The 27,614-nt window shown below is 39.6% G+C and overlaps 1 protein-coding gene across 1 annotated transcript; it reads right to left on the bottom strand.

The window, feature by feature from the left end:
- Positions 1-19,863: 19,863 nt before the first annotated feature.
- Positions 19,864-27,363, bottom strand: pcdh18a (protocadherin 18a). Its single transcript, XM_055158215.1, has 4 exons — positions 24,895-27,363; positions 24,236-24,324; positions 23,487-23,659; positions 19,864-21,393 (listed from the first exon to the last, which is right to left on the bottom strand). Exons 1-4 carry the CDS (start codon positions 27,361-27,363, stop codon positions 20,612-20,614), a joined length of 3,513 nt encoding a protein of 1,170 aa, XP_055014190.1. The 3' UTR covers positions 19,864-20,611.
- Positions 27,364-27,614: the final 251 nt, after the last annotated feature.

Here is a 27,614-nt window from a genome sequence, read left to right as displayed (position 1 = left end):
AGTGAAGCAGACTAAGCTAGTGCTAGTCACTCAACACCAAGCAAACAAACACTCTGGTGCATTCTCCAGTCATGGCCGTAGACTGTATGTATTTGTAATAGTTCATGGTCACGACTAAGCCTATGCACCAGCGCTGGTGCCTCGCTGCCAATGAACTGCAAAGGGACAATCTGATTGGTCAGTTTTAACGCAGCAGCTTGTAGACACAAGGCTCAATGAAAGAGCGGGCATTTCTGAGAGTAAAACCAGTGGTGGATCGCGGCCTTGGGACACTGACTGACAGATTGGCATGGCGTATAAATGCCAAAGCGACCATACGCAGCCTCTCAGGTCGTGTGCTCACCTGCGGAGGTGAGCTGAAGGCGCCACTGAGGCAGGACTGGACCCACACAGTTTAATGCATGAAGAACACACGCACTTCTGATTCTACACAATATTTACAGCCTTTGTGGACTACATTAACTGCTTAAACGCATAAAAGATTAATCGCAATGCATCAGCTGATTCGACCACACGAGTGCACACGTGGAGTCTGACCGCGCACATACATCACCATCAACAACCGGACACAACTATAATGGACACGTGTTAACTGGATGGTTTCTCATTAGGCAATAATCCCGAGTTACTACAAATAGACCGTTTGATAACACCAGCCCCTCACTCACCGCTGCTGTCTTCACCAGACGAGAACTTTCACACATGTTGGGTACATGTCGACATCCGATCCAATCCAACCATGAAGTAGAAATCAGTCAATTCATCCTTTGATCCGTGAGGTCCGAGTGTCACTGAATCCTTTGCTAGTAGTCCAGGTGATTTAGATGCTCTTCTGAACGTTTCATTACAACTAATTTAGGGAACAAAGACAAACTGCTCATCTCATGAAAGATAATATGTCCATAAAGAAAGTCCAAATGAATGCACTTGCTATCTTTTTCTTTCAAATTCCATCAAAAGTTAAACAGAAGATAGCCTAGTCACTCAGGCAAAAAAAAAACCTCTGGCGCCAACTGGTGGATCCTCCAGTGACACTGTAGGGCCAGGCCCGGCCATGGGCCATAGATCTATGATTTGTGTCCAGCGCTGAGCACACAGCTGACCTGGGGGCGGGACTGAGCCAATGCACCAGTGCTGGAGTTTGCCTGTCAATCAACTGCAAAGGGACAATCAGATTGGTCAGTTTTATCACTAGTGCCAGCAGTTTGCAGACAGATGGCCCAAGGAAACAGGGGGCATTTCTGAATAGGAAACCTCCAAAATAACACCAAATCTGATAGACATAACATAAATATGAGTATCCAGAGAGAATTTAGATCTAAAAAATAAAAAAATAAAAAATTGTGAATTAATTGATCTAATAAAATCATTAGTTTTACATTTTTTTTATTGAAATGTCAGATAACAAATGATCTAAACTGTGTTGGCATGGTTGTGGGACAGAGGGCACACTCATACACATGTTGTGGCATTGCCCTGAAGTGAAACAATAATGGAGCATTGCAATGGATCATCTGTCTAGTATGTTTGATGAGCAGATTTCTCTATGCCCGTTGTTGTGCCTATTTAGAATAAGAACTCAAGATTTGTCATCCCAAAAATTGGACCACATATTATCACTGGGTTTTTTATCAGCAAAACGTATTATTATGATGAACTGGAAGGAACGCAAACATAAGTGCTTCGAGACAGACAATTGGTACAACGATTTTTTGGATTTAATTTCTATGGAGCAGGCGGCTCAATCGTTGGACACAAAAAACAAACGGACTGTTGACCTATGGACTGTGGCAAAACCCTGTTGGGACAAAGCACAGTAAAATAAGAATAACATACTCTTGGATAATGTCAAAATATATATATATATTTTTTGGTGTGTATTATTATCATTATTTACTTATTTACTTATTTCATTTATTTATTCTTCTTCTTATTATTTTATTTTTATTTTTTTGTATGCGTGTTTAGTTAAGTCTGTCTTATTGTGGATGTGCTGGGTATCCAATCCCTTAAATTTGACAAATTATAAATTAAAAAAATTTTTTAAAAATGTCAGATGGCACACCACTAGTTTTAAGTCATGTTATAAAGTTTATGAAAAACATACAGGGAGTTGTGTTTTGTTTCATTCACACATGTTTGAGTCATTCTTTAATTTGATTAGTCTGTATACATCCCCAAAACTCAAAATGCTCTGTTCCACCTTGTGAATTCCTACCTTGTACCTTTTGTTTATATTTGCAAATACAGAACTGAAATTATCCAAATGAGTCTAGCGAAGATGTACGGAGTTAGAAACACAGCAGAGCACTTCATGTATTATCGCATGACATCACAAGGTGGAGCAGAGTGTTTTCTGTTTGAGAGAAGAACACAACTCCAGGTATGTTTGTGATGAGGAAACAACATTATAGCATAGATCAGGACAAAGAGCCCTTTAATTGTGGCTAAAAATTCTCCATGCAATTTTTCTGATGGATGGTTCACCACCTGCTTGTTTCCATTTTCTATCTCCATGGAGACAAGCAGGTCACAGTGTCTTTGCTGTGAGCCACTATGCTGCCTGCTTAACCTGTTTGGGTACATGGATCTATAGTTCTGAGCACCATCCCTTGTCTCTGTTGTATTGATTTAGATGTGTGGAGTGAGCATTTTTTTGAACCACATTTGAGGCCATCTTTTGAGTTTCTGGAAATATTTCTGAAGGTTTAATGGATGTTAGTAGAATAATATTAAAGAGAGTTGTTTTGGAACACTATTAGAAGAATAATTCATTAACCTTTTCTTCTGTTGTATTTTGTTCTGCATTTAATTTGCACTATTGAACTCCAAGAGTACTCTGTAATAATTTAACAGCCACAGAAAACCGTTTTAAAGCCTTGAAGAAACCAAAGTTGCCACATCCTTTTTTATTCTCAACTGCAAAGTTGTACCACACACATCATATGAACAGAATAAGACTATTATTGTTGTTTATATTTTATATATTTTTGTATTGTATACTAGATTGATTTGATTATAATCTAAATGTTTGTTTTGTTGCTAATCTCTTCCACAGCTCTCGTCACTGATTTCATTTTAATAGGTTATGTTTACATATTAAGAATCTCACTCATTCTTCACCTGTGATGTTTCTTTAATCTAATTTAAGAGCTCGTACTCATTTTAATTTCCTTCACTGTGATGTGAGAAACTGAAGAATGAAAAAACAATGTCTTGCTATAACCTGTAATTAAATTCACAGGTTAGCAGCTAGTACAGTATACAAAATTAAAAATAACAATATTTAGCATTTGCTCTGTCTTAAATAGTGGTGGAAAAAGTACTTAATTTTGTTACTTACTAATTCAGATACCAGAACAAAAATGTACATAAAGGGTAAAAAGTTATGCAGATATTGAGATCTAATAAAGCTTAAAAAAATTTGTCCAGAATTGTTAGTTTTATCTGTATATTTTTGTTTGCTCAGACTACGAATGTGTCAAAAAGTAAACACCCAGCCTTTTCAGCAGGTCTCACACAATCATAAAAAAAAAATACTTTTACTTGTCAATCCTGTTAAATATTATAGTGAAGTAGAAAGTACAGATACCTGCTCTTAGATATAGTGAAGAGTAAAATGTTCTCCACAGCCCGACAAGTAGCCTACATACTACATACTCTGAACAGTGAACTGCATGTGTAAAAGAGTTTTTATTTTATGTTTTCTATTTAAAAAACAATATGAAAATTACATTATTACCAATATATTATATAATTACAGTAGGGTAAATGCACTGTAATACCACCCATTTCCAGACACAAATGGATGGAAAACAGACAAGATAAGTGAAGTCAACCAGAAGAAAGTGAGGAGGATAGAACAAATTGGATGGGGGGAAGAGATAGAGGAGGAGATAGCGGAGGAGACAGGTAGCATAGTGGTAAAAACCTGGGCACTTAAGGGTGAGAGTGAGGGACGGACAGTGAAGAAGGGGAGGCCAAATTGACTGCTGCGTGTCACAAGGAAACACTCTCTAATTGGCCAATCAAAGAAGAGATTGAGCTCGCCGTTCTGTGGCATTGGTAGAGCACCTACACCTCTCACTCTGTCTCTCTCTCTCTGTGCTTCTCTCTCTTTCTCTCCCTCTCCCTCTCACACAAACATTTGAACACATACGCACAGAACTGGAGACATCACACCTGCCACTTTTAGCACCTCTTCATCTCTTGCCTCCATTTCTGACTTTTAAAAAGGATGTCTGTAATAGCAGCATGACAGAGTGGAGCGAGCAGGAGTCATGTGGAGATGACGTAAAAAGGACTACATGGAATAAGCCACATGCTGCATTACAACTATGGATAAAATATTAACGTCCTGTTGTTTTCACCAATTAATATTTTGGTAATTAATCATCTCTCGGCACTTGAAGCATGTAGCTACCAAAAACACATTAGCCTCATCATTGTGTCTTTTTTATCTTCAGTAAGTTGCCAGTGCTGTAGGTTTACTTCCTCTCAGCTGCTCTACAGACACGTGGACTTTGGGTTCTGAGGAGACATGTAAATGAATAGAATGAAATCTAGAAAATTTGTTATAAAATTATAAAACATACATAAGACTAAGGTGAAACAGGTCAAATAAACAAAAAGTAGGAGCATCAACAACGAACACAAAATTGATGCACATTTATAGGCAAGGCAAGGCACGGCAAGTTTATTTGTATAGCACAATTCGAACACAAAGTAATTCAAAGTGCTTTACAGAATAAGAAATACATTAAAATCATAATAAAAACTAATCAAAACATGAATAATCATAAAGATTAAAATTAAAAAAGAGAGACATAAATTGGAGAGAAGAGTGCGGAATGAAAACCTTTCAGTTATATGCACAGTTAAACAGAAATGTTTTGAGCCTGGATTTAAACAGCGTCACAGAAGAGTCTGTCTCACATGTTCAGGAAGACTGTTCCAGGTTTTAGCTGCGTGAACCTGAAACGCTGACTCCCCTTGTTTAGTCCTGACTCTGGGCACCAGCAGGAGGATTATATACATATTTATACACATTATGTATTAGGGAGGTGGATCAATCTGAGTACCTTGAGATCAGTGAGTGAATATCAAATGAACAGAAATGTTAAAAACAATAGCAACACAGAAGATTAACACATTACTACTTGACTTTGGTGACACCTACTCAGACGTAACTTTGATGGCATTATGTCACTCTATGTTTTCAATATTTTGCAGTACTTTTAACCAAATGCTTATATTTAAATGGACTAACCCTTTGTGACTGTGTTATACATTATTTTAACCAACCTTGAACTGCACTGAGTAAAAATACTTTTACTTGTCTATAGTCCTTTATACAGGTTTATGATTTTACCCGTTGAAGACAGACTGATGCAGAGCGACCACAAAAAGGTGAATATTTAAAGCATCTGGCAAAACACTTGACTCAATATGTTAATGCAGCTCTCAGCAAGCTCTTGTTATTTGATGTTTTATTGCCAATCTGCCACTCGTGTGGAGCACCACATTACTATAAACCCAGAGGAGAGATTGATGCTTCAGACTGCACTTTCACGTAACACTCTGTCCATGTGTTCAAGTGTGAACACTGTTTGAATTGTGACGGTAAATTAAAAGATTTACTGTGACATTTCTTAGACTACACTTTTATAATCAAGTAGTGTTTTTTCAGGCTTTGGCTTGGACAGACAGTAAATGTTAACAATATTAAGAACGCTTTGTGCCATTGTGTTGCTGTAAATGCCATTTGATTAAGTTGATTATGGCCGAAAGGTAAGCAGGCCAATTTTCTAATAAATGAAGATGTTGAAGGTGTTTACAGTTTTTGGCATTTACCTTTCAGAATTACAAAAGCATATGAATATGTTTGTTTATTCAAGCTTTTGCACCATGAAAGAAGGACATAGTCATTTAAATCTAACTAACTTGTTTTAACTTATTCCTATAAATATTCTGGACACAAACCATTGTTTCTTTCACGCATTGAGAAAACTTTACAACGGCAAGTCGATCTAGAGCCGTATCCTGTCTCCCTGATTATGACAATACCATTACAGTGTTAGTTAGGAGCATGATTGACAGGTGGATTAACCAATCAGAGAGACAGATGCTCAGTTCATGTCAAAAACAAACACGGCTGCTTACACCAAAAAAAAAGGAGAATAAACAACATTAATGACTGAGAAACAGCATGGATTTTCTCAGAGTCAACCATTGTAGCACCAAACTGTTAATGATCTTAGATAAAAGAAGTTATATATTTTCTTCTGAATGTAATGAGAAATTTCAAGAGGACATGTCTTCTGTATTGGAGAGACACAAGCTACAAATCAGCTACTGCAAATGGACTGTCTCAAGTTTGGAGGAAGATTTTTCCCTCTCCGTGATCCGATACCATACCCTACTGGATTCAAACAGAATGTAGAAATGACTGGCTGGTCCAGCAATTATTTCTTGCAGATCTCAAAAGGCAAGAACCCAGCCCCAGACAAAACAAAAGAAGAAGATAATGCCGAAACAACAACAGCAATTTTGAAAGACAAAAATACAAAGAGTAAATTCGAGACATACCTCTGATTGTACAACAGAGTTCACATTTTCTTTTCCATTTAAACTTGAATTCTTGTTGTATCGACCATTATCACAACACTTTTTCTTTTCACTTCTGAAATAAAATAAGACATTTTCTACAAGCCTAAATAATTCAGCAGTCACAAAAATGCCTCTAGTATGTTTGACATGTGCTGTAACCAACAGCACCCACTGAAGCCTGACTCTGTTTGCTCAATACCCCACTCACACACAACACAAAGACACATGTCCAAAATAGCTTTCACTTGTTTACCACAGAAATACATGACACTGTGTTGGAAATGTAAGGAGAACATGAAGGAGATGAGAGGAACACTGTAGTCAGCTATTGTTAAGGGAACAGAGAGAGAGAGTGAAGAGTAAAGTAAGTACAAGCTCTGATCTCGTGGGTGTCCACTGGTGTTACAAACATGGGCAATCATTTATCCATAGGTTTAGGATAAATAAAACTAAGGCCCCGTTCACACTAGTACATATTTAAATAATTTTCGTTGCGGATGCAGTGTTCGTTCACACTAATCCGATTGAAAACGGCTCCAGAGACAAAGATCTGGTGCCGCCAGCTCCCACGAATTCATCTGAGTACGGATCTGATCCAGCACTGTGTGGACACCTGAAAACACTGATACGCTGATGTAGGTCTATGCACCGCGAAGTAGCTAATTCACCGCCAAAACGCTAACAGGCTAGCATATATTCATATATATGGTCTATGGGTATGACCTGCAGATGTATAATCTCTGAAAAGTTTCACACGAACCATCTCCAACGCGATAGAAGCACAGAACAGACTCACCATTCGCAGAACACCCCTCTGTCACAGAAAGAACACATATGATCCACTGAGTCATGTCCTTTAGTCCGACAGAAGCTGAAATGCACACAAAAGCAAGCTGTTTTGAGCCCTCAGTTTATGCAAATTAGCCATGCATGGTTTGTGCCATGGTTTTAAGTTTAGTTTCTGTAAAACGTAAACACATATGCTCAAAGCTGTGTGGATAGGGAAGGATTGCACACACAGAAACAACATGTGTGGACGCAGATCGTTTCCGATATGGTGATGTGTAAACAGCACATTCAAATTTTAAGATTTTAACAATAGTGTATAACGTAATGGTTCTTAGCAAATACATACTGTATATACGGGGTGGCGTTTTGTTTCATTGAGTAATCCTGTACATTTGTTTTGAAAACTGACATACCCCTTCTACTGTTCTGCAGTTGTTCAGATCACTTCAGAGTTCATATCATGACATGAGCTTTCTGTGAGGAGTTTGAATATTATGGATAGAAAACCAAAGTTTCACACAGTCTGGCTAATCCCTCCATATACTCTAGGTAATGTTCAAATTTCAAACTTGATTTTCGATATTAAGGAATAGACTTCATAACGATACCGTGATGAGAAGGAAAAACACTCCTATTAAGACAACAGAATATGATTTTTTTTTTAAAAAAGGGACAGTTCGGAATTTTGGACATAGGGCCTCATTTCCTAGTTAGCGTTAGAGTGTTGTAGACATGTGGAGACACTTTTTGAAATATTCCGTACTGTCCTTGTATTTGCAGAGGTCACTGGTGCTAGGTTAGCGCATGTCAATGGCCACTGTTAACCTGCCACTAAAAACAGTCTTACCCACTCCACCGTGCACCTGAGGCAAACCTATTATTATGCCATACTGTCCATGTAAATGTCTGTGTCAATAGAGTAATTGTAGAAGTAAAATCAACCTTGCATTTGAAGGATTTATGTCTGAGCAGCAGCAGTGAGTTGTACTTCTTGATAGAAAGCTCGGCAGGGAGGCACCTATCTTACCGGCTCTATAATAGTTTGTTTACCTGCAGCTGCCATAGCAACACATAGAGCACACGAAGAAGCCTGTTCCAGATATGGCCATGTTCATATCCTCCCAACTAACTAGAGCAGAGTAAAATTCCACTGCTGCTGAGAAACTAGTCCCTTAACATGCGACGATTCAAGCGATACAAGGTTAGTTTTATCAACACAGACATTTACACGAACAGTCTGGTGTAATAATAGATTTTCTTTGTGGAGTGGGTAAGACTGTTTTTAGTTGCAGGCTAACAGTGGCCATTGACATGCACTAGCCTAGCACCAGCGACCTCTGCAAATACAAAAACTGGATGGATTATTTCAAAAAGTGTCTCCACAAATCTACAGCACTCTGGCTCACTAGGAAATGAGGCCCTATGCCCAAAACTTCCGAACTGTCCGTTTAAATAATAGTACTTTCAAGGAGATGGATTCTTGCCATGTTTGTGAGTTTACAAACTTGTGTGATTTTACTTTGTACATCTTGCAGTTGTGCCCCAGTCTCTGAATGAGCAGTCCAGACACAAGGCAGCATTGTGGAAGTCAAAGGTGAAACGCCCAAACAAACCAAACTGAACATGGTTGACAACTTCCCCATCCACAAATGTTACAATAGGTCGGCTATTTTCACTCAGATGGATTTAATAAAGATTTCTGTGTTTGTGACAATTTGCCCAGTGACTTCCCTCCCACTGTTCCCACTAAAATGAAGAAATCCAAGCAAACATTACAAGTTGTAGCACATAGAAGCATTCACATTATAGGTTTTCAGTGCACATTGCATCTAAGTGTGATATGTACAAGTCCAAGGAATTGAAGGAGAGCTGTATTGTCCAGACTCATTTGGGACTTGACAAGTAATCTTCGGACTGTTGACCATCTACAGACAACAAAACAATATGAGGAGAGTCTTTGAGAGCAATCGCATGACCAGACAAAATATCTTTTCTTCAATGAATAAAAATGCATTCTTCTTTTCACCTCACAAACCCTCACTCAAACAATGACACGCAGACACACACGAGCAGAGACCAAAGAGAGATGAATTACAAAGGGGATGGGATCTGACGTAACCCGTAGTGAAAGTAGGTCACGGGGTGTAGACAGGTCATCAGGGAAATACGCACTACCTTCCTCCACCTCTGTGACATTTTTTGTGTTTTTCTTTTTTTTTTTCCAATCCCACACCTTTTCCATTCATCGTTTCCTTCTTCATTTCTGCCTCTCTTGTCACCAGTCACTTCAAATTACGTTATCTGCGGGGCGACGAAAAAGCAATAAATGCACACAGATTTGGAAATGTTAAACACGCAATGATGCAAAAATGTTTTTCAAAAATGAATTCACTGGGAGGGCATATTTGGAGAAATGAAGCAGTTTATGGTTATATTGTTTCATGAAGACAATATGTGATAAAATTAGTAATAGTAGACTTTGAGAAGCACCTGACTATCACAGAATTGGTCTGGTCAAAATGATCTGCTTTTACTACTTAAAAAATGTCTGCAATGCATTCAGAACATTTCAGCACTAGCCTTAACAGAGTGTTAGTTCTGCACTCTTGCACATGAGCAATATGGAATCTTGTGAAAAATATACAGACTTAGGTTACTTGTTTAATTTATTGAAAGAAGTTGTTTAAAAAAATGACTGTTGTGGGCCTGTTTGGTCATGTTATAATGTTGTTACCTCATTAAAATCATAACCCGAGTTGTGTTTTGATTCATTCACACATGTTTGAGTAATCCTGCATTATTAGCATGTCTACATCGCCAGTGCAGAGTGCTCTGGTCCACCTTGTGATGCCAGGAAGTGGTAGTTTTCAGGGTAGCAGCTAAATTTTACCTTTAGTTTAGTAGAAATTGGGCATTCCAGGGCTGAAATTATCCAAATGTTTCGAGCTCTACCTGTATGACCAAATGACATCAGAAGGTGGAACAGAGTGTTTTCTGTTTGAGAGAAGACCTAAACCTAAATATGCAGGCTTTATGTGTTAAACATGTGTGAATGAACCAAACTACAACAGCAACTATGTTTATGATGAGGAGACAACATGATAATAAATCAGAAAGTAGCATAATATGGGCCATTTAATTCAGTAATTTCAGTTTCATGAAGATCTTAGCCAGGCTGGCCCCACCTAATGCCTCCGCTCAATTTCATTTCTCTCCAGCGACTAGGTCAGGAATTGGAATACACTAAACAATTTGCAATAACCAAATAGCAGCGATTGGTTAAATAAAAAAGTACCCGCCTACTGTCAAGTGAACGAATTCTAATGCTGCGAGGTCAAACAGTTTCTACAAAGTGAAATCAGCTGATGAATCAGGCTAGTGCGCTCTACCTTCACACTGTAAAGAAAAAGAACAGACAATATTGTTTGATAACAGTGTTCTGCTGCTTCTACATATGTAAGATGAAACTTAACAGCACTTAACAGCACCATCTGATAATAAAACTGAGCTCAGAATAACACCACCTGGTCTGGCATGAGGCCGACAAGTCAACCAAGGTAAAGTGGACTGTTTTATAAGGACTGACTTTTTGTAATTGAAAAAATGAAAAATTCTACTTTTCTAGAATTTTTAGCTCTCTCTTTTTATATATTTGGAACCAACAAAAAAGATAGATGGCAAATTGAGACGTTAAAGGTCCTGTATTACGCTCATTTTAAAAATCTATGTCAAAAAAGAAACCCAGAGAGACCCAGAGTTTTTGCTGTTTTTTTTTTTTTCTTTTAGGCAAATTGAAAACACTCTGTTCTACTCTTGATGACATCACAAGGTGGTACAGAGCATTTTGAGCTCCGGAGATAGACAACCCATTAATGCAGAGTTACTCAGACATGTGTGAATGAAACAAAGCACAACTCCAGACATGCTTTTGATGAGGTAACAACATCGTAACACTACTAAAACCTCACATGAGTCAATTTTGAGTAATACAGGACTTTTGAAGAGTTTGTTTTGAAGCGAATCACTCTGACCTTTTGATTCCAGTTCAAGTCCTATCTGTTTTTTCTTTTGTTTAACACTTTTATAAAATATGTACAATGTTTCGCTTTCTTCTCCGTGGTTCTAACAAAGCCTTGGTCTTCATGCTTCCCTGTTTCCTTTTCATTTCATCCAATTTCTCACCAACTCTACCTGCGATTGGCGTCTATCCTCATCATCATCATGTCAGCATAACTCATTATAATTTGTAATTTACATCCAAAGCTCCTCTAAAGAACCAACTGATGGGAATCTCACTCTGACTATCCAATATGACAAGCACACAGTACACTTATATGGCTGTCTATATGCACTAATTAAACCATCTGGATATCAAGCTAGCACCGTTTGCCTCGGGGTGGAGTGGCAGGCGCATGTGTCTGTATGAAGTGGCATTGGTCCAAGCTTCAGCAGCAGCAGTGAGACGCTGTATTTAGTTTCTATCACTCTCCACTAATCCAATTGTCCGGACAGGGAGCTGTACTGCAGGAGCGAGGGATGGAGGAAAAACTCAGGTGAATGCAGTGAGTGTGGGGGAGGAGAGCACTGGCTGTTGTCCAGTTTTAAATGGAAATTTGGATAGGGATTTTTATTAGGAAATGTGACAGAGTACCCTTAAGTGGAGTGCTTGAAACACGTCCTCACGTAAAAGTACAACACATCAGTTAAAGTACTTTCCCAAACAACTGCAAATGGTGAAACTGATAAATTGAAAAAATAAAAACAAAATAAAATGCACTTTTTACTTTTATTTAAGTTTTTTTTTTACTTTTACACCAATGTACGCAGACATTAGTAACGGGACAAGTAATGTGTGTTGCTCAAGGACACAACAACAGTACTCTTCTGTGAAAGCTGGGATCAGACCACCAACTTGTAGGCCAGAAGTTTTAGATGATGAAAACCAACTGAGATACTCCTACTCCTACTGCTACAGCTAAAGTTTTCTAACTGACAGTTCTTTACTTCACTGTAACTCACCACATTAATAGACTGTAGAGCACTTTGTCATATTCTGGTATGTAAAGTGCTTAATAAATAAGATTTGATTGATTGATGGATTGTATAATATTAAATTGAATTCATTCTGCGATTTATAAGTGTGCTTCTCAAAACACTTCATTCACTCTTCACATTAAATGGCTACTTATACCCCTACTAGTCTGATTCATCAGATGTTTCACTTGATGAAAACCATCTGACCTCGCATCATTAGGATTCGTTCGCTCAATTGTAGATGGGTTTTTATTTAACCAATCGCTGCTATTTGGTCCTGACATATGTAATGCGGCGCTAATGGGGCTAACTGGTATGTTAAGCTTTTCCCAAATCCCGTAGGAAGAAGGACAATAACATCTTTCCCCTTATTAAAATTCACCAAACATTCTCTTTGTTACGGCTTTAAATCCTCGATCTTGGGAATCGTTGCCAACACAGAATGTATGGCTTCGTCTACATCCATCTCGACCACTTTGTTTATTGTTTTGTTGTACCACACAGCTCTTCGCTGATTGGCTGGTGCATGGTCTATAACTTCTGGGGTTCTTGCAAACTGTCTAGTGTATTCTGATTCCTGACCTAGACCCTGTAGAGAAATGAAATTGAGTGGAGGCACTAGGTGGTGCCAGCTTGGCTAACCCCCTACCAATTTACAGTTAAAATTGTACTTTTAAAGGTCGTATGTTACACAATATTGACTCTTGTGAGCTTTTAGACATGTTATAATGCTGTTACCTCATCAAAAACATATGTGAATTTTGTTTCATTCACACATGTTTGAGTAATCCTGCATTGTTAGGTTGTCTACATTTTCAAAGCTCAAAATGCTCTATTCCATCTTGTGATGTCATGAACCGGTCATTTTCAAGTTAGCAGCTACCTTTTACCTTTGGTTCAGTAGAGACGGGCAATTCCAGGGCTGAGATTATCCAAATAATTCTAGTGAGGATGTATGGAGTTTAAAAACACAGTGTGGCACTCCCTGTATTACCACATGACATCGCAAGGTTGAACAGAGTGTTTTCTGTTTGAAAGAAGAACTCAAACATGTGTGAATGAAACAACACACAACTAGAGGTATGTTTGTGATAAGGACACAACATTATAACATGAATAAAAAAACAGTGTAATACAGGTCCTTTTTAAACTGATACTAAAAATACTTCTACTGTATTCATAACTTACTGACAACAGCTATTATCCTAATCACACAATCTCATGGCTACTCCAATACTGAAATGGACCAAAAAGTGCTTCGGTGGAGTATCTAGTCACATTGCACTGGTGACACACACTTAGTCATTATAGCCAAACACGCTCCTGGCCCCATAGTAAACAAGTAATCTGTCATCATCCACACAGGCACAACAATGAATGCAAGAGAGCACACTCCCACCAAAAAATGAACATCTCACGCTGTGCCGAATCAAAGAGGACAAAACAGACTGGAGATGCATAAAGCGGAAGGCAATTAGACAGACAAAATGAGTCAGCCACAGCCCTCTTCTCCCGCTGTATGGCTCTTGAGCGAGCCTTGCAGACGGTGCCAGGATCTGCAGCTCCGTGTGCTGTGGAGTATGGTGATAGAGCCGAAGATAGGTCCCACAGTGCCATCTGCTGGACACAAGGATTACAGCATGGCTTCTGCATTTAAGATCTGAGTCATGCATAATTTGAAGATTTGCTTTATAATATGTACAAAGTATGGAAGTATGGAAGTATGGAAGTGCCGTGACATTGACTGAATTACAAAGTGGCGCATATATTTCATAGCTGATCTAAAAACAGCCATCACAAAATGTCATTAGAGGGAATAATCAATATTTCTATAACTTATGCACTATTACATTATGCATTTTTACTGAATCACCGCTAGAGAGAAAGTATATTGCTAATGTATTCATATCTATGTTTATGCAACTACTTAATGTTATTCCATGCACTCCTACTGAAGTGTAGCATTTTGAACACACATTAAAATAATGAAACAAAGATAGTAATCAGGATTGGACTATTAGTACATTGATTTATGACAGTTTCAGCCAGTGTATTTTTTCTGGTTCAACGTCTGGATCAGTCAGGGTTAAGCCAATGTGGCGTCAATAATGCTGGCCAAAGTGCATGATGGGATGGGATGATCCATTTCATACTTGAAGAGGGGATTACTTATTGTGTGTATAAATACTTTGTGGCCTGGCTTGTTAAAGAGAGAAAACAAAAAACAAAAAAAAAAAAAAACAACAACATCAAAATAATATAAATAATATGCATAATAAATAGGGCTGGGTATCATAAAGAAGTTGCCGATACAATACATATCTTGATACATAGTCATTGTAGGGAGCCATCCCACCCAATATTTGTTCAACTTAGAGTGTTGAAAATGCATGATATTGTTGACTTAAGTATCCTCAAAGTCTTGTATAAAGCAAAGGGCAATGTGTTACCTTTAAATATTCAAAGACTGTTTGAGATGAGAACAAGACACTACAATTTAAAAGGAACTAATGTTTAAAAAACCCAGATTCAGAACCCAGGTTATGGAGCGAAGCATCGCTGTGAAAGGAATTAACTTATGGAATAGTCTTGACAAAGAAATAAAAGAACCAAGTACAATGATGACATTTAAGAAACACATAAAATCAAATGCAGTGTGTATGTACGAAAAAGAAAACTAAGTTGTTGTGCATAAAAGTGAAGATTTCTGTTTGCAATTGATCAGTAATTGTGCCTGAACTGATTTGGAATGTTTAGTAACCATCAGTGTTGATGTTTTGTATTGTAAGGGAAAGGGGGGCAGATAACATTAGGTTACTCTTCTTTCTGCTCCTTTTCTTTCATTTCTTGTATGACACTCTCGATGTCTTGTACTTTATGAATGAAATAAAATAAATAAATAAATAAACATAGGCCACAATAAGATATGTTATATATTTCAAATCACTTCAGGACGGTTCAATGAAAAATAATGGCTAAATCATGGCAAGTCTTTATTAAATCACTTCTTGTGCAAAGTGAATATGAAACACACAAACACTGTAAGCATCAAAACAGTTAAGATGTCAAATGTGTCACATAAACAAGTTCTCTTCCTCTAAACAAGTTACAAAACTGTAGTGCTGTAACAAAATAATTTAGGATAATATACCAAAAAATACTCTTGGTGCTATATCGATACAGCAGCCACTGATATCGATACTGTATCATCACATTAAATTACACGATATTGATATTTCAATATTTTTTGCCCACCCCTAATAATAACACATTTAAATATTATACCTAGACTTAGACAAACTTTGGAAATTATTTGGATACAGTAGCTCACACAACACAATAAATATAATAACAGCAAAAATATAAATGATAATACTAAAAGCTATAATTAGCAAATTTAGATACAGCTGCTATTTTGCTAAATCAAAGTTTTGTTCCAATTTGTACAATGATAATTAACCCTGATCTTACAAAAAACTAGTATCAATGACATATAAATGAATTTCAGAGATAACTTCCTTCACAAAGAGATAAATGATTTCAATTGGACTTTTTTGGTGAAATCAATAAATAAACAGAATAATCACACCTGGCATCTGATGAAAAACTCACTCAGAATTGTTAGAACAACCACATAACGTGACTTTCTGGACCTGTGGGCTGCTTTAAAATAATAGTTTCACCTGACCTCGTGACCCTACACCACTATCACTGACATACTTCATTATGCACATTGTAACTACAGACAGTATAGACAGAACATGCCCAGAGCGTGCCAGGGTCCCTCCGCTCTTTGTCCGTGACGCCAGATTGCTGCATTAAAAGAAGCACACAGCACCACAGATGGGATGGCTCTCTACCAACAACTGGCAGGCCAATTACTCCTGTTTCACAATTTCTCTGTAAGCTACGAAGCACAGTCAATATAGGCACACACTATCGCACCAGTATGTCAAGTATTTCTATGGCAAAGCATCACAAAGGATTTCTAAGTATAAGCAGGAGGTAGCATTCATATTCGACGGACTGTGTGACAAATGACCTTGTTAATTGCAGCATAGTGATTGCTCTAACCTTATCTGTATTAACGCCATTGGTTCCACCTGTGGCATAGCTTCGGAATAAGAGTTTTTTGAGAGGCAGAGAGAGAGGAATTATCCCTTTTAGTCAGATGTGCTAATACAAAATGCCAGGCACTTTGGAGAAAGGCTAGCATGCTGCTGCTCATATTTTCCACCCACAATACAAAGAACGTTTTAAAGTGGTTGCTGTGTGTGGGCATGTAAAATGAAGTTGTGCCATATCATTGAAGCCATTTTTGAAGAGTTGCTCAAAAGGCAGAGCGTTTGACCATAGTCTGAAAGGACAATTAATTGCAGGTGCTGTGTTAATATTTATTTAACATTTGCAGATCTGTTATGGAAGATTTTCTGGTAACAACTACAAACATGGTGTATTAAGTTGTAGCCAGCATGACATCCAATTACTGATTTTAGTGCATGTTATGGTTATATTGATTTACTATATAGTGCTGTGTTTGACTATGTAATGAGAGTCAACTCCATAACCCATAATGCTTTGATATATTGCACTATTGCCATCTGTACTACAATCTTTTTAATTAATCAATCTTTAAGAGTATATTTAGAATTAATTATCTATAATGATCAAACATATGTATTCTATATTTAACATTCCATATATGCAAATCTGAACAACCACTTTTTGAGAAACACAAAACATATGTGTGAAATTCATTAATTATTTTCCCAAATTGTGTTAGACTGCATACAAAAATAAGTTATACAAGAGTTATGAATAAATATAAAAAGTAAAATGTACCCTTATCAGCACAGATTTTTAGATTGCCTCTCTCATGCAAGAGTCTACAGGCTGATGATATAGCGTGTAAATATATTGCAGAGTCTAGTCACAAATCAAGAGTACCAGGGGTATAATTTAAGTTACGAGTGGAAAATAAGAACGCAATAAATGATACGACGATGAAGATGAGGATAAGCATGAAGCATTTTTAATTTGTGCCGGAACACGATGGTGTGATATGAACTGAGAAGGCTGTGAGTCAAAAATATTTATGTGAGCGGGGTGCATGGCATGTGTGTCTCTTCCAGATGGACAGACTGAAATAACTGAGACGAGGACGAGATGTGGAGGTATATTCTGCAAGAGGAGACAAGAACAGGTTTCAGAATAATAATGAGCTTAAGACATGGCTGAAAGTGAGCCACTCTGAATGTAATGATTATACTGAGAGAATAGGAAATAATAATAACACTTAATAATGACTACACACAGATAGCCTTAACAATGAATCATTCTTAATACGCTATTTGTTTATTATGGATTAAGTCATGCCCATGCTTTATTAATACTTGTATGAAGTATTTATGAAGTACTTATAAAGTGGTATTGTAATCCTAGAACCTAGAAGCAGCTTTAATTTGGACAACATGGATTACAGTTGCTTATCTGGCCTGTTCTCTTGTTTAAAAGGCCTATATTACACTATTTTCTGCTCTGTTACAAAGTTGTTAACTCATCACAAACATACCCAAAGTTGTGTTTTTTTAAGCTCCTAAACTCATCATGATGAAGACTGACCCTTTCTAACCTTTTAAAACTGATAAACTACCTAATCCATGGAGTTGTAATAAATTAGCATCATCAGACATTTCGCACTATATAAATATTTGTTTCATTACACACACCATTACACCGTGCCAAAGACCCTTGTAGTAGTGTCATCCATCACTTATTTCCCTATAGCATTTAGATATATTATTCTTTAAAACCAGATAAGTAACTGGATGTTTTGTGTTCCTTATACCAACAACATTGACAATGATTAGCATGCACCTCCACAACAGCAGTGTAGACAGCTAAATTACTTCTGCATTAGGCATGAGTGTAGGTTTTCTCTGCGCAGCTACTGTTTGTTGTTTATTGAGGCTTGCCTTTTTAATTATGAAGACAAATTAGCTCATTATTAAGTGTTTGCATTTGTGAGACATTTGCTCTAGAGGCTGTAAGCATGTGCCTATGTTCACACGACTACACCCAAGTCCTCTATTATAGTTTGGCCCTGACCATAAACGAGGATTATGTGTTTGTTAAGCATGTTTAACTATCAAAATGCATCTCTATGTGTCTACTTTATTAAGGGATCACTATGAAAACAATCTATCTCCAGGCAGACGAGTAGGGTGTGCCATCAGTCCAAGTTACAGGTCAGATCTGTGGAAAGGTGACCCCTGCTCAGAGCATACAGTAAGAATGTATATTTTACCAGTATGTTTTGAGCAATAAAAACACTTGTACTTGACGAAATGCGAGCTGATACGTTTGGTGGAATACTGTGGAACATTTCAGTCAGTGCAAGGACATCACCATGGAGACACATAGGTGACAAATCTGTTTTTGAATTCAGCTTGTGAGTATAAGCTAGTACCAGCCAACAGTTGATCACACTGTATACACTTGGATACGTAACTTACTCTTTAACTTTACATATATACATTTTTACCCATAATTATCCAATTTAATGTTGATGAATTAACACGTTCTGGCATTTAGATGTGATGCGATTTTGACATGATAATTACAATTATGTGTTTGTTATTGTGTAATTTGGAAGGTGATGAAAACATTTACCAATCAGTCAGAAGTAACAAATATAATTACCAAAAGCTAACCATAAATTAACAATAAAGTCATCCATATTGACAGTGCCTTGGGGACCATTTTGTTATTGTCAATGTTATGCCTCTTACGTGTATGCTGATTATGACCTTTACCTTTTAAAAGCCTTGTCTCGTGAGGTTAATTGCTTCATTCACCCTCGGTGAGTTTCTTCCCTTCATTTCATGAGCTGTCTTAGTTTGTCTATCACCATAAAATACGATATGTTATGTACAGCTTTAGGGAGGAGCACAACTCATCTTCCTTGTTCAGTTTAATTGTATTACAAGTCCATATGGCAGCGTTGTACAATATCATGCTCCTGATTTCTCATCATGTGTAGCTATTATCAATGATGCTTTTCATTTGCACACGCATATTTACCATAAGCTGATGCGCTCACGGATGAGAGAGGCGGCTCGAGAGAAGCTCTGCTCAGAAAGTAAATTAACGCCTAAATGAATTTTAATCTGTGTGGATCATTGGGGAATGCATTTATGGCTAATAGCATAGTTATTAGTAATGCATGTGAATAGTGAGAAAGGCTGAAAGCACACAGCAGGTTCTGGCTGTGCATACAGAAACAGGTGCAGTACTACAAAAGGCCATTAGGAGGTGCTAAGACACAAAGGGGGGCAGTGGAAGCACTGCTGTGGAAAATAGGATCGAAATGAGACAGAACACTACACAAGGTAAAAGAATGTTTCAGGCATTTTTATGAATCTGGTCACTTTATTTTTCAGCCACTGGTCACAATAATACCATACAAAAGTCAAATTCCAACATGAAACTGCATTGGAATGTGATATTTTGGTACACGCGCACACTTTCAGGAACAAAATTAAATACAGATTTTTATAAAATAACAGAAAAATGGACGACAGACACATTTAGTGATTAAGACATGCAGTGACAATATAAAAAATAGACATTTGTTTTCTTCCTTTCTGTACAAACATACATGGACACATATAAATATATAGAAGTAAAAAAGAGTGTATTTTTAAAATACAAAGTTCAAATTGTACAGTTACATTCCATCATAACAAAAACAGAAACAGAGCACAATATTCAAGTGATTTTTGCTGTTTTCACAAACACTGTACAATATTGTACACTGTAAAAGCAAAAACTAGACCACTGTTCCCATGGACTCAGCTGTAAACATGAATGAAGATAGGGTACAGTTTGGTGGATCTCTATTTGAAATCCCTCATTCAAGCTAAAGTTCAAGAGCAACCAAAAGGAAAATAACAATCTGTTCTTTTAATGCGCTCTTTGATGCCTTCAAGACACTTCAGTGCTTTGTTTTATCTAAACGTCTCTCAGCAAGCACTTAGCATAAGGAGATATTTGGTCAAACAAATAGGACAAGCTGTAACATGAACTGGCCACAGTCTTTATAAAGTCTATATTTGATGGCACAAAGAAGCAGTGTAGTGAAATGTCCAACTATGACACAGTGAAGCCACACAAGTCTCTAGTTCTGCCGGACGTCCTGCAGCAGTTTGTTAATCTCATGCACCAACTCGCTAGCGTCCACGTTGGTGTCATGGCGACCCTCATTCCTCTTGCCGCCCTGATGAAAAACTCCATCAAACTCATCTTCCTCGTAGTTTTCGGGGATTTCCTCCATGGCCGGGAGCCACTTGAGGTGAGGGGGCTGCCCATTTGTGGAGGTTGACGTGGACGTGGATGTAGTTGTCGATGTGTTTGAAATGTGGTTGTTTGACGCTGGATTTAAATAGTGGGTATTAGCTGCCCATGCCGCCACACCAGGAGGGTAAGCTGCACCTTTCCCGCCCGGTAACAACCCCCTTCTACTGTCCTGGGGTACGGCGTTATTGGCATTAGCATTAGCTCGCGCCACAACCCTGTCGCTAGCTGGAGGAGGCACAGGCTGGCTGGTTTCATTGCATTCTGCGTAATCTGGGGGGAGGAGCCTTTGGAAAACACTGTTCATCTCATTGAGAAGGGATCCAGCCCCGCCCCCTGCGACATCACTTCCTCCCACCACAGCGCCACCCACGGCCTCCTCGCTGCCCGGCTCCTTCCCGAAAGTAGAGAAACTTTTACGACGCTCCGAATCGACAGAGGACTGGTCATCATCCGTCTGCTGTTGGGGTTGCTGGGTAGATTCCTCCCCAGGTATGTACATGTTGTTGCGGTAGTCAGATGAGGATTGGGGTAAGGACAGAGGGGGCATCCAGCACTGGTCTGAGTGTCCTAGGACACGGCATTCATCTGTGCACAGTCTCATAGCTGGAAAAAGAGAAAGAAAAAAGTTTTAGTGGTTGAAATAACCCTTGCCATGTAAACAAGAATTGGACAGACTGGAAAGATCAATAAGTTATATACAATAAAATATACAAGAGGTACAGTGTGCTGAGGTTTTTGCATTTAAAAATACAGAGATGTTGGGGAAAAATGAAGCACTGGGAGTTATACACGGAGAGTTTTGAATATTTTATACCACATTGTTTTGTTTGTGGTTTTAGGATGTCTTTATACTGTTCTCAGGGGTCTATGGTGATGTCTTTTCTATCTTCAGACAATGCATTGTGAGTAGCTGCAGGTAACAAGGAAAACACATAATGAAGAATAAAAATGACTATGTGCTAAATCTGTCCCAAATGAAACTAGAGGCAGATCATCAATGCAATACTGTGTACATCTGTTTTTAGTGAGTGCTTTTGTCATATCTAGTGCGTATAAGCATCTAAATAGAAAAATCTAAGCAAATTAAACCCATTGAAAAGAAGTAGGGATAATCCTAGCTCATGGGTCATTAGTTTCCTTCCTCTTTTCAAACGAGCGCAGACGAATGAAACCTCCAAGTCTCTCTCAGAGCACAAAAAAGACAGTGTCCAAGCCAAGCGTACCTCGCCATCACTTTATCTCGATAATGATAGAGAATACATTAACAAGTACAGAAGTGAGGCAGGCAGAGAAGCAGAGAAGGGACAGAGTCAGCAGCAGCATATAGGGAGAATAACATCGTTCTAAAAGCAATTACGATGAATTCTCCTCAGTTCAGACATGAAAGTGCAGTACTGTCAGTCACTGCGAGGGGAAAAAAAAAGAGAAAGAGAGAGAGAGAGAGAGAGAGAGAGAGAAAGAAAAAAACAGCACCCTAAGTTGCATACCGATGAGTGACAGGCAACTCATCTGCGCTCTGGGGAGGATTTTTACAGACATGACTCTATCTTAAGGCCAGATAATGCAAGCACGCAAACACACATAGAAGCACGAAAAGCCAAAGAGACACACCGTAACCTCCCTGAATGTGATAACGAGCGTGGAAATGAGGGGCTACGGAGAAGAATGGGGCCCGGTACAATGGGGGATTGTGTCTGTGTAGAGGGTGAATGGAGAAGCCTGTGTAAGAGACAGGGACAGAGCAGTGGACTAATAACAGGCTTATAAAAGGACCGGTGCTGTCCATGGTGCTGAAATTAGTTAGGCTGCAGGTAGAGAGGATGTACCACTGTGGTCTAAGGTATGTGTAGCAAGATGATTTCAAGTTCAGTCTACTCCAGTTTAAGGGCAAGAGCTCACATAAAGCACCTAAAATAAAGTAAGACTGAAAACACTGTTTGCTACCACTGCTGTGAAATGAAACTAGTAAACAAAAGTCTAACTAAAGCAAATATTACTTGCATCTCTTTATGTTTAACAATCATATAACACTGTATGGTTGCTTAAAACACTAGTCTTATGTAGGATTGTGCAGGCAAATGTATACTATAGTATGTATGTATACTAAATTGTTTTACCACAAAGTAAGTCAATAATAGGAAAATGAGGCAATTTCTTATTCATACCTTTCAGATTTGCAGCCTCAAAAATAAAGGTGCCCTATGTACATTTGTGTGTGTGTGTGTGTGTGTGTGTGTGTGCGTGTATCTAAAACCTTCTTTTCTCCATGGAGATAATGTTTGGCTCAAATCTGCCACAAAATGGCATACAACTTGGCAATCTCCATGGAGACAAGCAGATGACACAAGCAAACCAATTATTTTTTGGCTATAAATATGCCTCTAATTGAATAAAATTATTCCAGGCGAAGCAGCAACATTCTGATGAGATAAGCTTTGGACTGATCCTGTACCTGAAAACGTACACAGTGCACCTTTAAGTTAGATGTAACAACGGTCTGAAGCCAAAACTATCTGTGACATGTTGCTAACAAAGGCATTGCTCAGTGCAGTGAAGCCAATTTGAGGAGTCACAGTAAAAGGGCACACAGGAGAAAAGAAAACACACAGAGGCTGCTGCGCTGTGTTTACCGGAGCAGCCAATGACATGAGAGGATCTGACAGGAGTGGGCGGGGCTACGTCACAGTGTGTCTCACCTGGGTGGAGTCGATGGTGCATCTCGAGATGGATGAGGTCAGAAAAGCCCTCCCCCAGAAGCAGCCTGTCCACGGGGGATTCTCGGCCCATTTCACAGTCACTGTCCCCCGCCTCGCTGTCCCCACGGCCACTGTCCTTCAGGCTGAACTTGTCCATGTCTTGTAATGCATACCTACAGCAGCATTAGGATACAAGTTAGAGTTTCACTGAACAAACAAGAAGATAGATGCCGTTTGTTTGCAGGCAGGTGTCATTGATTTGTGATCTGAATCTGTCTTTCAGGGGACTAAAAAAAAAGTATGAATCCATCAAATGAAACTTTAGGCTGTTTGTAGAATCTATCAAGTCTCTAGACGAGGCACGAGCCATAAATCCTCTGTGCAGGTATATCCTATCTGTAAATCTTTCACTGCAGCCACTGGGGGCTCTCATAAATCTGTCATCTACAAATCAACAGGGAATGTTATGACGAAGAAGTGATGGATTCATACTTTAATATGTTGGAGAGAAGACCACTGCTGTGACATCTATAGACAGATGGCTTGCATATCTCTGAACTGAATGACACGGGCATGATGTGGGAAGTACAATAACACACCATTTAAACTATGGTCTACATTGAACTGAGCAGGCAACTGCACAACAAGTAGTTGGAACATGTAATAACACAATGAAGAACAAGTGGTTTGAAAAGTAAATAAAAGATAATCTCTTTAGGGGAGGGGGCAGGAGGAGTGGGATAATTTACCTGTAGCTGCGGGAGTATTTGTTGCCGCGGAAACTGGGTCTGGGCTGGTACTGGCCCTGATGGAGCATGGACAGAAGCTGTGAGACTTGCTACATCCAAAAATAACAAAAAATAAAAATAAAACAAAAATAAAAAAATAAAAGGGGGATGGATAACAGATGAGGGTAAAAAGAAAGACAAAAAAAGAGACAAAACAATGGATGAGTAAACACAAAATGGTTGATGATAAAGAGTCACAAAATGGATGACATTTGAAAACAACAAAAAAGGGAGAGGAGTGAAGGGGGGTGTCTAGACAAATATGGAGACACTGGGTGTGAGTAAGGAGGGAGGGAGGGGCGGGTTACGGAGGTGACGGTGTAAACAAGGTAAAGACAGAGACACGTGTAATCATCAACAGTCTTAATGAGAGTCAGTTCAAACTACAGGCCAGTGTTGATTAAGTCACTGTCACACATGGAGACAAGTTAATTTGTTCAAACAGCTGTGTGAAGATGATGACGATGAGGAGGGAGGGAGAGTTAGGGAAAAGGGGAGGAAGAGGGGGTGGGTGAGTGAGGGAGGGGTGAACTATAGGGAGCAGGGAGAGAGAAAATTTGGAAAGGGGCTAAGGGACCACAGTTGAAATGTCAGATTAATTTGATTTGCCGTGTGCTCACCTCTACCGGTGGAGTGGCGTGCGTGAGCTCCAAGGCGAAGCTCTCTGGAATGTGATTGGACGAGATGGTCACCAGGCTGTTGAGGGACTGGCGGCTGTGGTGGTTCTGCCGGCTGCCCATCTGCGCTCGGTCCATAGGGGGCGTTGTGGAGGGTGAGCGATGGTGAGATCGGATTGGCAGTGTCCCGTTCACCGTAGGGACCAAAGTGATGTCGTTTTTGTGGATTTGGCGGGAGGGCTTCTTTGGATGGTGCTGATGAGTCGATTCGGCCACCCTGCAGTTGTAAGAGTTTCTGGTGTCCTTCTTCTCCCGGTTGCAACGGGTGGCAAAGACAACCATGATGACAAGGAGCACAGCACAGATGGCCCCAAGAGATATGATGATGATGAGGGATACATTCAGAGGCGATTCTCCCTGGTCCATCACCTGCACATGGTTCTCTATGTTTTCAAGGGTGATTTTTAAAACTGCTTTGGCACTTAGACTCTCACTCCCTTGATCCCGAACCACGACTGTCAGCTCGGCGTGTTCATGAGGGTAGTTCTCCAAGCTGGCATTGGCATGGATCTCACATGTTCTTGGGTCAATAAGAAAGAACCCCTCCTCATTCCCACTTACAATGGAGCAGATGAGTTCAGCATTGACTCCTGTGTCCCTATCTGTTGCTCTGACCACTGTCACTAACTGCCCTGCCTCTGTAAACTTTGACGCACGTATGTCGGCATGCATGTCACTAATGATTGGCGGATTGTCATTCTCATCCAGGATGTTCAAAATCACTGTGGCGTTGCTTGACAGTGGAGGCTTTCCTGAATCTTTGGCTTGAACCACAAAAGAAATACGACTAACATCCTCTCTGTCAAATGTGCGCAGGGCATAAATGGCACCGTTAGAAGGATCAATGGTGACATAGGTGGAAATAGGACTCCCATGAACTGAGTTTTCTAGGATTGAATAGCTAACTTGTCCATTGTTGTCCAGATCAGGATCAGTAGCCATAATAGATGTAAGATATGCCCCTGGTGCGTTGTTTTCTGACTTAAAGATCTCATATCTACCTTTCTCAAAACGTGGGGGGTTGTCGTTTTCATCAGTCACGTGAACGGTGAAGTGCTTAATTGTGGAGAGACTTGGAGTGCCTTTGTCTTCTGCCACCACAGTCAGGCTGAACTCTGATCTCTTCTCTCTGTCTAGTGAAACGTTAGTTAATATAATGTAATTATTCTCGTACGTCCTCTGCAGCTTAAAATAGCCCTGGCCGTGTAATTTGCACTCCACTTCTCCGTTCGAGCCAGAGTCCAAGTCCTCCACTCGCACCAAAGCCACAAAAGTGTCTAAAGGGGAAGCCTCGGAGATGTAAGCCGCGTCCCCGTTTCCCTGGGAGGACATGAGGTTAATGCTAATGTCTGGTTTATTGTCGTTCACGTCGACAACTTTGACCAGGATTTTGCAGTGAGCGGGCATTGAGTTAGGTCCCATGTCCTGCGCTTGGACGTCTATGTCATATGAATTAGCCGTCTCATAGTCCACGCGCCGGAGCAGGGTCAGGTGACCAGTGTCAGGATTGATTTTGAACGTCTCCACGATTTTGGGGGCCACGTGACTGCTAAAAGAGTACACTATTTTAGCATTGGTGCCCTCGTCTGCGTCTGTGGCATTCAAGTCAATGAGTAAAGTGCCAACCGGGGAGTTTTCAGGCAGGTTGATGACATAGGAGGACTTTTCAAATACTGGGCTGTTGTCGTTTGAGTCGGTTACGCTGATTTTGAGGAGAGTGGAGCCGGTCCTTTGGGGTACGCCCCTGTCAGAAGCCGTGTACTGAAGTTCATAACCGGAGCGCACCTCTCGGTCAAGTTCCCTGAGCACCACAAGCTCCGCGTACTTAACCCCGTCACTCCTGGACTGAATGTCAAGCTTGAAAAAATCGTTTGGCTCTAACGCGTACGTGTACAGAGAGTTCTCCCCTACGTCTGGATCTGTGGCGCTGTCCAGTGGAATGCGCGCTCCCACCGCCGCGCTTTCAGAGATTTCAATGGGAATGACAGGGCGAGCGAACTGGGGCGCGTTGTCGTTTATGTCCAGTACTTCCACCTCAACATGAAAAAGCTGCAAGTGCTCCGTTGGCAGCGTTAGCACGTCGAACTGGATTGAGCAGTTTAGGTTCTTTTCACAGAGTTTCTCGCGGTCGATCTTGGTCCTGATGCTGATCTCTCCGTCCTGCTCACGGACTGTCAGCAGCGACGATGTGCCCCTCTGCATGGCTCGGAAGCGCAGAGACACAGAACTCGGAAGTTTGGCCAAAATATCCGCTACATCGTCTCTGAGTCTAGCAATGACTGTGCCTACTTTTTGCTCCTCGTAAATCTGGTATTTTAAAGTCTTCCCGGAGACATGGTTTACTAAAAATAACAGAGCCACAAGTTTCCACATTTTCGTGAAAAAGAGTCTCTTCTCTTTCATTCGATACATTTTTGATAAATTCCAATACAGCTACAAAAAGTAGCACGAGTCAGTCCCAGTTTAACAAATATAGCGCACTTCTTTCTCAGTCATTTGCATTGCTTTTCCAAGAATGAGACGAAAAAAAAAAAAGCACTCGTTAAAAAGATTAAAATACACAGCGTTCCACTAAAAAGGAAAGTAATTCATTTCGTCCTTGTTACCAATCTGTTGCACGGGTCCTGTGTGCGTAGATGCCGCTGAATGTCAGTGGAATCCGT

This window comes from Boleophthalmus pectinirostris, unplaced genomic scaffold (assembly GCF_026225935.1).
Source record: "Boleophthalmus pectinirostris isolate CB_2022bp ecotype Guang Dong unplaced genomic scaffold, ASM2622593v1 HiC_scaffold_22, whole genome shotgun sequence".
Classification (NCBI taxonomy): Eukaryota; Metazoa; Chordata; class Actinopteri; order Gobiiformes; family Gobiidae; genus Boleophthalmus; species Boleophthalmus pectinirostris.
The sequence above is the reverse complement of the archived record's forward strand: the minus strand, read 5'-3'. Positions and strand labels throughout refer to the sequence as shown.

Bases quoted from the DNA above. Each gene is read 5' to 3' on its own strand.
- pcdh18a (XM_055158215.1), bottom strand. From the start codon at position 27,363: ATGTATCGAATGAAAGAGAAGAGACTCTTTTTCACGAAAATGTGGAAA. The intron at 24,325-24,894 runs GTGAGCACACGG...TTTTGGATGTAG, and splicing joins ACGCCACTCCACCGGTAGAG to CAAGTCTCACAGCTTCTGTC. The intron at 21,394-23,486 runs GTGAGACACACT...CTCTTTTTCCAG, and splicing joins GCACCATCGACTCCACCCAG to CTATGAGACTGTGCACAGAT.